This window comes from Pempheris klunzingeri, chromosome 15 (genome assembly GCF_042242105.1).
Source record: "Pempheris klunzingeri isolate RE-2024b chromosome 15, fPemKlu1.hap1, whole genome shotgun sequence".
Lineage (NCBI taxonomy): Eukaryota > Metazoa > Chordata > Actinopteri > Acropomatiformes > Pempheridae > Pempheris > Pempheris klunzingeri.
In genome coordinates, this window is record NC_092026.1 from 21,919,926 (window position 1) to 21,933,194 (window position 13,269).

General features: G+C 40.3%; 1 protein-coding gene across 1 annotated transcript in view; it reads left to right on the top strand.

Annotated features, from left to right (window-relative positions):
• The window catches only part of LOC139214719 (netrin-G1-like), a 49,892-nt gene that overhangs the window by 12,777 nt on the left and 23,846 nt on the right, over window positions 1–13,269 (top strand). Inside the window, exon 2 of the mRNA XM_070845634.1 lies at window positions 8,476–9,119. Coding sequence (XP_070701735.1) covers window positions 8,476–9,119 — 644 coding nt within the window. The remainder of the gene's footprint in view (window positions 1–8,475; window positions 9,120–13,269) is intronic.

Sequence of the window (13,269 nt, forward strand, 5' to 3'; positions counted from 1 at the left end):
GCATTAAGTATTCTGTCCAAAGTATCTTGACAACAGAGATATCAATTTTTACTGCACATGCAGGCGATGTTTTATCCAGCGACTGCTTTGGAATCCAGAGCGCCACAAAGAGAGGGAGAGATCTAGCAAAGAGAATTAAACATCCTCTCATTATAGCAATGTTAAAGCTTTTTATTGAATCCTGACATCAGAGGGAATCTAATCCCACACACAAGCAAGCTCACACACGCAGTGCCGTGCAGCCGCACAGACGCCAACACACAGGGAAATATACAGGTATGCTTACGGACAGATGAAAATACACACAAATACAACAAGCACACACTTTTCCACATGTAAACACGCAGATTTTCATACACACAAGCAAATGCACACACACATGAAAGACCACCACCATCCCCCATGATAATAAGGTGGTGTTAAATTTACCCTGGTGGGACTTTGCCACATGGGACAGATAATGAGGCCAGGTGTTAATTAATTTGGAGTGCGTTTCCCCCTCGTCTGCTGACGCCCTGTGAATCCCAATCAAGGCTGCAGCCCTGGATTGCGGCGCGGTTGATTTTCCAAGCAGTGTACTTCAAAAGGCCAGACTGGCTGCGCTGCAGTCCTCAAAGGGACTGCTTTGGCGAGGGCTACATTCCAAAGGGCGGAGTGCTTGGCATGTGGCAAATCGAAACATGAGCGCCGGGAGAAGTTTTTGTTTTTGTTTTGATCAGACATTTGCGCCGATAGCAAGTTGCAGCCATCACCTCTGCGCCCTCTGATGTGCTGTTTACTTAACCACCTGATGCGTATGTTTTCATTTGTTTTCTGTGTGCAGCCTTACATGTGACACTTGAAGGAACATGCGGATGTTTCTTGCAAATAACTTTCTGACAATATTTGAAAGCATTCCATAGCTTTTTTTTCCTCCACCATTTCAAGCAGCCATTGTTATTTTTCAAGAAATCCTCCACATGTCCTCACCATTTAGCTCATCACACAATCATTACAAGCAGTCAGTGGTTTCCATTCATTCCTGTAAATCCTGTTAAATCCTTTGAAAACTGAAAAAGTCTTCTGTATACGCCATCTAATCAGAAAAATTAGCACATTATAAATATACAGTTGATATACAAACAAGAGAAGCCAATCTGCATAATAAATCTCCACAAAAGTACTTCACTAATTTCACTGATATCTTCTTAGCTGAAGCCAAACAGACTCAGATCCACAACCCAAACACTCTTGGTATTGCGATCTGTCTCTACAGTATTGAAGTCCAAACTTGTCTCTTGCAGGTTAAACTTTATGTACTATATCAGTGGAGTACCAAGTAGATTTGAAAAGTCTACACTGAATTACTTAAAAATATATATATTTTGGACAGAAAAGTACGCACACCTATTGAACTTACTGTTGACTGTGATCAATTGCATTGGTGGTTCCTGACCTCTTTGGCTCGACTACAAATGTGGGCAACATTGGTCAACAGCTACCTGTATTGGTAGATGAAGTATATTGTAATTTCTTAAACACAGCAGAACACTCTACAAAATCATTCACAGTAATGTAAAGATGTGATTTTCAGTAAATGGGTTCAAATGTGCAAAACCACTAGTAAGCTTTAACACCCTCAGATGTCACTGTACATGTTCTAACCGTGTGGATTATCAAACAATCACTGTAAGACGGTGTTTCTTTTATAAACATGATAGCAAATTGCCATTATCTGTTGTCAGGCCTCAGACATTCACAACCCTCTAACCTCAGATATGATATGATGGAGCACTCACAGGTCAGATGAGCAATCCTCCTGTCCTTCATTCCTCTGAAGGTCAGAAGAATGAAAAGCCTGGCTCTGTTGTGAGCCACTGCTGGCTCTGACTGCAGGTCATTAAAGCTCTATTGAGTTTCTGCCAAAGCTCTGACTCTCCCAATATCTCACCATGGCTCATCTCAGCTGTCTCTTCCATCAGGGCTTATACCAAGCCCTGAAAGGATCAACACCCAGTCTCTGTGTTCACTATACACTTGAGCATTCCCTCTTCTAAAAAGCTGACCTAGATCTACCTTGATATCATCATTTTTGGCCTATCACCACAAAGGTATCATACTCTATATTGAGGTACTGTGTGAGTGCATGGCAAGGAGAGCTTGCCTTTTCGCACGGATTGAAAGTTGAGAATTTACTGTGGTCTCTCATGGGCATCTTGTGATTTTGTCAAGTGGTGCTTCAGCTCAAATCATCGTCATTTTTGTTGTCCTGGATCAACTCCCTGAACACTGAATCATCGTCGAGCTATATAACCAAGCTGTCAAATTCTCTTCCTCTGGTGCACCCCATGAATAAGGATGGGCAACCGGAGGTGTTATAGAGGGGGTTTGGGCCAGGTCTGCAGGTGTCATGTGGCAGGTTAGGAGGTGTAAGGCTGAGCAGGATGATGGGATGATTAAACCAGCAACACCTCAGGTCCTGTGGGACAGACTTCGCTCGTGGGTACAGAGGCTCTGTGGAAAGGAAGTTACTGAGGACTAGTATAGTGCGGCTAGGTCACAATCTCATTAATTTTATATTACTGTACATTTCACATTGTAGCTTTACCTCAAATGGAATATGTAATGGTTGAAGAAGCCCAAAGCTTAAAGGGAAATTCTGGTTCATCATAACTTGTGCCTTCTTTTCATGGCAGTTTTGGCCATTGTCACCATCGTTAATAGTAATATTTCACTCACCGAGATAATTTCTGAGATTGGGGAACGCAGTGACAAGGCCATAACAGAAGCCAGACTTATTTTGGAAGAGGAAATAAAGAAGAATGGTAAAATAATACCTAAATTGTCCATTGTAATCATTGATCACAGTTAACAGATTTCATCTTTGATCTGTGAAAGGACTGTGTTCCTGTGCTTTAAAGTATCTAACTTGTTCTGGTGACTGGAGTCATAAGAACATAGCCAGAATATAATGGGATTATCTTTCAAAGTCTAAAGTCTTTAATCATTTTGAAAAGCTTACAGATTTTTTAGATTATCCATTGCATTATTGTAATGTAAGGTTAATATAATATAAATATTATGTATTATAAGAGAATTATGTTGGTAAGAAAATACAGTTTAGGGAAGGCGACAGAGCTGTATATGCCTTTTCGGGTGTACATCATCAATGTAGGTAAGATTTGCTGAAAACTCTGGTAAATAAAGAACTAAAAACTGAATGAGTCATTTTTTGATCGACCCACAATTTGATTAGCTATAACTGCTGCATTTAACTTTGCTTTATAAATGTAATTATTATTATTATAATCAGCCAGCGTTGTGGCTTCTGACTGAGCTGCAGTACAATTTATGTTCTGAATGATCTCTTGATATACTGTTGGCTCAGTTTAAGACCAGAATAAATTCCCCCCAGCAGAATATTTATTTTGCATCAGTCAAATACAGCCAAGCCAAATTAAATTAGTAAGCATTTACTAAGTCAAACTGTTTTTCAGACTTACAGAGAAACAAAGCAGTGAGCACATCTGAGACTTGTAGAATAGTGGTAGAATAGCAAGCTTGCCTTAAGGGATGTGGCATGAGTAGAAAAGTGTGGTGAGTTCAATCTTTGATCTGAGCTTCAAGTCCAGAAATCTGTCAGCTAAACTGATTGGTTGGATTGCCTGCACCCATCCTTCAACGGGAGATGTCGCCGGCCAGAAAATTTATCTGCCGAGCCACGTCTTGTGTCAGAAGGCACATCAACTTGTGCTTTGTCAATCTCATCTGCCATATGTCACCCATTTAAACATCTGCCTCACATCATCATGTGCTCATGTGTGTGTGCATGTTGGTGTGTTAAGTGGATTTTTGTATGATGTATCATTTTGGATGTGTTCTGTGCGGGTGGAGCTCATTCAAGAGAGAAAACATCGCTGTACTTTTACTACATGTTTGTGTCAATACTTCAAAGATTTTAAAGATGTGCAACAAATATATTCTGTGCTGCGTTCTTTGCTCTGTCACGGCTTGTTGATTCCCATAATAGAAACCTCAATAAACTCTTAAACACGACCATGAAATTACATTTAAATATCCACTGAGCTTTCGTGTCAGTCTGAAGACCTGAATGTCCTGATTGCTTTGTATTCCATTGAATGACATTTGGATGCACATTCCCGGTGCAAGTCTCTGTCTCTGTCTCTCTCCCTCTCTTCCTTGTTCTTTTGCTCTCCTGCTGTGTGACACCCTGATATTGGATTGACCTTATAGGCTTCAGAGATCAGGACATCATTAGCTGCGACCAGTGCAGACTTGCTGCTAAGGCCCCCCTGCACTAAGCCACTGCCCCTGGATGGATCATATAGCACTGATAGAAACCAGCTGGGCTCGGTTACACAGCAGCCATGGTGGCAATAGAGATGTCAGCAATACTGGTAGGAGACAGGCCATCGGAAGCGCTTGCAGCACTGTATGTGATCTCCAAAGGTGTGGAATTAGGAAGACAGTATGACTGCTATAGCGTGAGCTAGTGGGGATCCTTTAACATACAAGCATAGAATGAAATTGAATTAATTGTAATAATAAGCAGAATATGTCACACCTTGTGTGGTGTTGAATAAAATATTATTAGAGGTTAAACAGTTAAAGATGGATAATTCCTCCAAGTATTTTACATTTTACAGATTTTCATATTGTTTTTGCAAACTGAGTGGGACTCCTCATATTAAATAAACTGGTCTTTATGCACAAAACTGGTGGAGTGGCCATAATATAATTCATGAGGTTGTGTATATATAACTGAAAAAAGTAATTGTATAATGATGGTAATAGTGTGTAAGTGTAGTGATTCTGTGATATGATATCTGACTAGCGTTATCAATTATAATTAGATGTATGAGTAAGTGAATGCATATCATCGGTCTAATTTAATCAAAACACAGATTTGCAATATTCAAAACCAATAGAATACATTTATTTCTCAATAATCTAGTTACATCAACATGCTACACTTTGGTTAAAAAGTAAAACAACAATAACCTTTAACTTCAATACTAATAGAAATTTCAGTTTCATGGCAGCAGTTCTTTTGTAAGGGCATTTTTCATTTGTCAATATTTCATTTTGGTATAAAACTCTTGTTTCTTTCTAATTCTCTGCTGACTATTTCCCTCTCCCACAGCTATGATTGCAGGTAAAGGATCAAGCTGAGAGAACTTATTGTTTTTCGATAGCTGACCCCCGGCATAGCACTGAAGCCCTGGGTCTTAAATGACCACAGAAGGTATTGATCTTCATAATGCACTGTTTTTGTTGTTAAATAACCTCCATGGGAAAGCCAATAAAAGGTCCTGACCTTTCTCTAAGTCTCTATCATTCCATCTTCACTGGGCTGTATGAAAGCATTCCAGATTGTTTGGGATTACTGGGAGAAAATAAATGCTATACATGTCACTTAACGGTAGATTGGAGAAGTGCCTTCCCATTATTGAGTGTTACTAATGAAAGGGGCTTTCATGAAAGGTTTGTCCCCGCCCTGCTTCCATGGTTAGAGTGATCTCTTCCCTGAAGGCCTGAAGTCAAGGCAGGCAGCGAGAGAATGATTACCATTTGAATTTATGACTGCTTCCTACTAGTCTTCTTCGGCGTGATAAAGCAAATTTCTCTCTCCTTAAAGCTTCTATTTACTCTGCTGCTCACTGTTCAGCTGGGAAATTGTTTTTCTCATTAGCCACAGACGCTGCAGTCTGAGTTCTTTATATCATATGTGAATAAGGCGTCCATTCCAGAGGATGCAAAGACAGGCACCCCATAGCTCCCCTGAACATTACTGTGACAGCAAATAAAACAAATTTAAGTGAAAATTCATGCTATTGAACGACAACAGGGAAATTATGCTCTCTTACCCTCTCTGCGTCTCTCTCCCTGCACAGTCAAGGTCTGCGCTCTGAGCAGACCTCCAAGGCTGTTTAGGCACAAGTAGGGAATATAACGAGCCTCTGCACACATCGCAGGCAAACAGTTGACACTAGTACAATTTATTGTCCCTGTGGCAAAACTCAGGCAGCCAAACGTCCTCCCTATTACTCCTTTACTCTTTCCTTCAAATCTCCCTTTCTCTGTGTTTCTGTTTTCAGGCTACAGAGTGGCCTGTCAAGCTTCATGTTGACTCGGCATTCGCGCGTGGGTGTGCATGGGCGTGAGAGAGAAATACTTTTAGCAACTGAGAGCTTCCTTCAAAAAAAAAAAAAAAAAAACACATTGCAAAGAGGTCCACTATTGCATTCTTCTTCCCTCCCACTCACTCTTATTCTCTCACTCTGTGTCTTTGCAGCATAACCCTTATTACCCTGCTAATTGGATCATGCAACGCTCCTTTGAGTAAACTGGGCAGGCCTAGTGACCCACAATCCCTCAGTCTCGTGCTAACTCGCTTAGCTATCACTTCGAGCTGAAGAGCACGTCGCTGATAGCATATCACAGTCCCACAAGAAATAAAATGAACTGAGAGGATCTTTATCTAAAAACAGGGAAGTCCTACATACATCTTCCTGTGAGGAAGATAAGGCATCAAATAAATTTTTTCTTTGGGGCGGGAGGAATTTAGGCTCTTTAGTCAAAGACAAAAAGCAGCCATTGCTCTTTTCAGATAAAATATAATGGCGTCTGCTTATCAGTATTCCTGCCAGTGATCTTCGCTCCACAAAGTGGCAGTCTGTGTTGAATGCAGGGCAATACCAGCGAGATAAGCGAGTAATGTTGCACACAGCACTGTTCCCACCTTTAGATAATTTTGCGTGTAGAGTGTCGGATGATTGCTGATTATCGAACCGCTTTACAGTTGATCTGAATCTCATCTGCACTTAACCTCATTGTTCCTGGAGCAGAGGTGAGAGGAATGTCAATTGGAGTGTGTCTTGTGCTCTCTGGCTCTGTTTCAGCTCTCTCTCTCTCTCTCTCTCTCTCTCTCTCTCTCTCTCCTTCCTTGCCATTCACGCACACTTACACACACACGTTAATTTAGGTCACTTGTGGGGACGTTAAGAAGACTTTAATTTCCTGGAGCCTTACTCTAACCATAACCATGACCACTACTTACCTAACCCTGATCTAAACCTAGCCCTAACTTTAACCACTGACCCAAGTGACACGTTGCTTGTCCAGTTGTCCTGAACTGGACAAGCCGTCCCCAGTTAACTGGTCTTTAGTCTGAAATGAGTCCGTGAACTAGCCTAAATCAGACACACACACTCACACACATACACAAGGACACATACTGCACGTGCAACTGAATTCAGAGCCCTCCATCCCTCTCACAAACATAGACAAACACATCAGGAGCTCCTCTTTCTCCACATTAACACTCGCCCACAAACACCGAGACTCAGTGGATGTCTATAGTACAGAGCAGACACAGGCCCATGAAAAATGCATGTCCCTTTGCGTGTTTCATAAGAAACACTCATCGGGATTCCATACCCATCTCAGCTGAAACACCACACAGGAATATCAAATACACTGGCAATTTGGGTGGCAGTGTAGGCAGGAATGGTGCTGAACGAGAATATGGGATCCACAGTGTCATCTTAATGAGAGGGTCACTGTCTCCTGCAGCTCTAGGGCCAACATTGCTTGCACAGATTATAAAATACACATTGACTTGAATGTGATGGAAATACTATTGAGTACCATGGTGGAATCATGATAAGATTGCAAGCGAACAGTGCACTGGAAAAGCAAATAACCTTTCGAGGCAAAATGGACCAACAGCTGACCTGTGAGATGCTTAAGGGTTTGTTATTGTGAGGTTGCGACTATTACAGCAAGCTGCTTTATAACAAAAAAGTCTTCAAGGATTCACCCCCTATTTTTTTAAAGCTAAAAATTAAACTACCTTGTAGACACAGAATAGCCTGTCCCTTATTACTGCGCAGAAGCAAACTGTAGCCAGTGTTGTGATTCATTCTCATCATATTTTTTTCAGTTACTTTGCTGTAGAGTTATCTGCACCTCAGCTTGCATGGGGAGCTGCTCTCTCACACAACCCAAAGAAGCTAAAAAAGCAAGCAGTCTAACACAAAGTCATGCTCTAAACCACTTGTCAACAAACTGTGACAGATTCCTTTTTTGTTCCAGCTCTTAGGTATAATTACTGTCTGCCGATTGTGAATTTCTTCAATAGATATTGACATGATTTTGCATATACATATAACAGTATGCATGTACATGCCCAATATTTGAATGTTGAAAAATAATAATACAAGTAATTAATGCATTGCAATGTTGTGAAGCTGTGATACTTTATGTATGCACATTTGTCTTCATATTATATGGGCTGCGTTTCACACATTTTTATCTTGGGCATTCCACTTGGAAATACTGTATTTTTTAGCGACTATATCAAATCAGTCATAACCAATTCTAACTATACAATATCTAACTGTTGCAGCATACACATTTCATAGCCTGATTGCAAAGTGCATTTACACATGTGTATCTATGTTTTTTTTATAGGAGAATCCTTATATGTGCAACAATGAATGTGACGCCACCACTGAGGAGCTGGCTCATCCTCCAGAGCTGATGTTTGACTTTGAGGGCCGCAACCCCACAACATTTTGGCAGTCCTCCTCATGGAAGAAATACCCAAAGCCCCTCCAAGTTAACATCACGCTGTCATGGAACAAAACCATCGAGCTGACCGACGACATCGTGCTGACCTTTGAGTCAGGCCGACCGGAGCAGATGGTCCTGGAAAAGTCACTCGACTACGGACGGACCTGGACCCCGTACCAGTTCTATGCCACAGACTGCCTGGACGCTTTCACCATGGAACCCAAGACAGTCAGTGACCTCACCCAGCGCACCCTGCTGGATATCATCTGCACTGAGGACTACTCCAGAGGTTACGTGTGGAAGAACGACAAGACGGTGCGTTTTGAGATAAAGGACCGCTTTGCCCTCTTTGCCGGGCCTCGACTACACAACATGGCCTCGCTGTACGGCCAGCTGGATACCACCAAGAACCTGAGGGACTTCTTCACCATCACTGATCTGAGGATTAGGCTGCTGAAGCCAGCCACTGGAGCCACCATGGTGGATGAGAATAACCTGTCCAGATACTTCTACGCCATCTCTGACATCAAGGTACAGGGCAGGTAAGACCCATTTATAGTTCTCACTAGTTTTTGCTTTGAATAAAATCAAGATTTTTTGAATTTTGAGTGCTTCAGCAGGTTAAGCTGTCCTCAATTTATAGATTGTTACCTTTTAAAAAAGATTTAAATTGAAAACTAGCATGTTGCTGATTTAATCTTAAAACCCTATATTAAGATGTCCTACAGAGATTTCTGATTTAAAAATAGCGTTCACATTCTGTGTTTCTCCCCATAAAAAAACCCATCATAAAACATTTGTTAATTTTGTGACGAGTGATTGCATCAATGTTCCTCAGATTCATGTAGTCCTCAATACTGGATGACACCAGATCAATATTTATGGATTTTATGGATGGACTGATAGAAGTTGTGGCATCAAAATGATCACAGAACATCAGTATTGACTAGGGATGGCCAACCATGCGCTACTGAGAACCAAGAGTTTGGAGATTTTGAAGGTTTTTCAAGCAAAGACACCACATGCTAAGTAGCACTACTTAAAACAGAGGGAAAGAAGTTATCAGTGAAATCACCTGCTGAGATGAACAGTCAGAATGAAAACCTATATTGTGCGGCTTCTCCGTGGTATATGATACCACCCATGGTGTAAGCACAGTGAGCTACCACAGTCCAAACATGAATGGAAGTCTATGAAAGCGTTTTGATAGGCGAGAACTCCTTATAAAGTAAATTGAGAACTTACATTATTGATTACGACTGGTCAGATTTTCAAAATGCCTCCCTTAGCTGCTCAATGCTTTACATGCCCAAAGTGAGGTCTAGAATTTGTTCAACCCAGCAGAAATTCTGTTTCAAAAATGAGTCTGAATCAGGAAAAAAGAGGCAGCCAGAGCATATACTAAACCCCGGCCATCTAAATTACTTATTATAACCCTAACCTGACAAGGACAGAGGGATGAGATTGTGTCCTGTGAGCCGTGGCAAAGAGAAGAGTTTTATTACATGTCTCTCTTAATTTTTTATTGCAGACACACATCAAGACTGCACAGACATCTCATAATCTCATATAAATCAATCATATATATGATATCACAAATATTTGGTGAGGTAGCAGATAAATTCTGTAGAGTTGAACTTGCTTTAGCGAAATATTTTTGCTTTAAAACATTGTTGTCAGTTTAACTTAATAACACTTTTCTTTTGATTTATATGACTTTTGAGGAATAACATCTTTACTTCAGTGCAAAACTTATTTACGCAAAGTTTCTCATTACAATTAAGTCAATATTCCAGGGTTCCTTAAACCTACAGATGTCACCATCCAAGACACTACTTCCATTACCATATAACACTCTTGTGTAACAGTCTTGTGAATCACTGTCCATCGGTCCACAAAACAGCAGAGAAAAGCTAGTAAGGATACAATATGCGGATGATATATAAATGTATGACATTTTTATTGTCTGGTGAAAAGCGATTATAGAGTGGAGCCTTATTGAAGCAAAATTTAGCCAAAGTCAAAGATTTATGTGGACAGTTAGTTAGTTGAGAAACATTCCCATTAGTTATAGAAACAGGTTTATGGTCTCCCTGAAGAGACTGAAGACATTGTTTCATTGCTCATTATATGATGATTTAAGGGTGGCTCATTTTCATAAAATGTCCTTAATTTCTGATGAGTTCTTCTTGATGAATGATTCTATCAAACCTGAGCCGTATTTTAGGATAGGTGGCCATCTTTGTGTAGCTAAATTTATTTGCAGACACAGTTCTTTGTTTGCAACGTACAGTAATGTAAGAAACTATATCCATATGATAAATGAATGAATAAGATTAACTGAAAGCACATGATGCATAACTTAGTTTCATTAAAGCTAGTTTCAGTGATTGTTGGCCACTTGGGGCAGCAGCAGAACAAGCTGCACAGACAATATGAACATATTATCAGTTTATTAAGTCCTTACGGAAACCACATCAGATATGTAGCAATGTTCGCATTCAATTGGAGTATTTCCGGCCACCCTTTTTAGTCCTAGTCTGGTCTCAACAAAATCCTGAGGTAAAAAATCTTCTGCCATTTGGTTCTAAGCAGGTAGTATATGGTGGGATTATCACATTCCATTGCTACACAATAAGAACAATGAAATCTTGTCTTTGTGGATCATAAACAATCCAAAAATACATTAAAGAAATGTTTGGTAAGCTGATGTGGACTGCAAAGAAATATTATATTACAGTGGGGCCAAAAAGTATTTAGTCAGCCATTAAAAATTCATTAAAAATCCTACAATGTGATTTCCTGGATTCTTTTCCCCCCATTCTGTCTCTCATAGTTGAAGTGTACCTGTGATGAAAATTACAGGCCTCTCTCATCTTTTTAAGTGGGAGAACTTGCACAATTGGTGGCTGACTACATACTTTTTTGCCCCACAGTATATATTATATCAGCACAACTTTAAGAGAAGAAATTAGTCAAATCAGAATTCTTTTTTACCTGCTCTGAATTAGACACTCCCTCCTCTCCACTTGAGGTAAAAGTTACTGGTTTACTAGTTCTCCAATTTTAAAACCTACATTTTTAGTTAAATTAAGATGACTTTCAGTACATATGTCATTAACAAAGCTTGCAATGCTGCTGTGAATAATACTTTCATCAGTGAGTCATCAGAATGCCTTTTGCGATTTTCAGGGAATGGAAACATTGTCATTTCATGACGCATGGAATTGGCCCACATGATGGTCGTAAAGCCTCTACAGCTGCTCTCCAAATGGGACCTGTGTGCCTTGCTGCAGTTGGTTTATATGAGGATAACTAGGTTGGTAATGACCCATCAGATGGGCCCTTGGTGAATTGAAACAGTTAGTCCCTAATTAGAATTCAGTCGACTTCAATGGCAGATTAGAACCATTAGCACGTTGGCTAATTGGTAGGAGACTAATCTTGTAATTAAGAGCATTTGCAGCTGATTAAATGGTAATCATCAGAGACACATCAGTGAAACATGGAGACATTCAGAATTGCCAGGCTGTGGTTCCAAATTTAGCCCTGCCCTGTTTAATAATGACTAGATTTATGGTTCCATCTATGCGGTTTCCTTTTTGAGCGAGCTAGAGTTTTTGCTTTAAGTAACACATATTTTCAGAGATCTCTAGTATTTTTTAATCATCTTTGACTGCTGATTGCAAAGCTGAACAAATCAGTCGCTGAACGTAAGGTGTCACAACTGGAAAAAAATGTGACAACACTGCATAATGTTTGATGTCTTCATGCCACAACAGGTTTTTCATAATGGTGGCATGTGATATTCCCAATTCAGCCCTATCAGAGAAATATACATGTCAGACACACTCTTCCAATATTCACAAGTGTACTGTAAACATGAATTGATGAGTTCTAAATTGCAAAGCCTGGTACCCAGCACAGAATCGCATCTCTCACAGATATCTTATTTTGCCATTCATTACAAAGAGTAGCATAAGGTTGGATGGGGGGGAATAAGCTATTTTGCCGAATTTTCCATCCTGCCCCTGGGCATCAAATTCAATTTTCCACCAAAAGTTTGCAGTGAGAAAGAAAAGAAAATAAACATACGATTTCTGTCCAGAGGTGGATCAGTAACTCACTTGAAAGAGGGTGATGGAGACGGGTGGGGAGAGACTGATTAGAGTTCCCACCAGCCTCAGCAGCCTTCTGGCTACAGCGAAATGTGAAAGCCGTATCACAGAATGGCCATCCTGTCCAAGAATTCCTAAAATACTCCACAAACACTGATAAACTTTCACTCATAAACAGCTGAATATTCGCAGTATCACGTAACCTGCGGATATGTTCATGAATGTCAGAGGTCTAAATAAATGGATATTGGCGTGCTTCAGAAATGTCAAATTATATTTACACAGTGATCTGTGAATGAGTTTGCCTCATTTTACAATTATATTTCAGAAATGACAAATGTGATATGAATGTCCCGTCACACAGTCCCTAACTTTAACCGAGTGTATTGGTTGCCTAAAGTTTTATTTCTGCCTCTGCGTTTAGATGTTATGCCGTACCCACAGCAGCTACACACTTAGGGTCCATAGGCTATGGAAACACAACTCCGTGCTGCGGCAATGGCAGCTAATGAGATATCACATGAGCATTGCAAGACCTGTGATTCATGAGCTTGGGCTGCTCATGTTTTCCTCT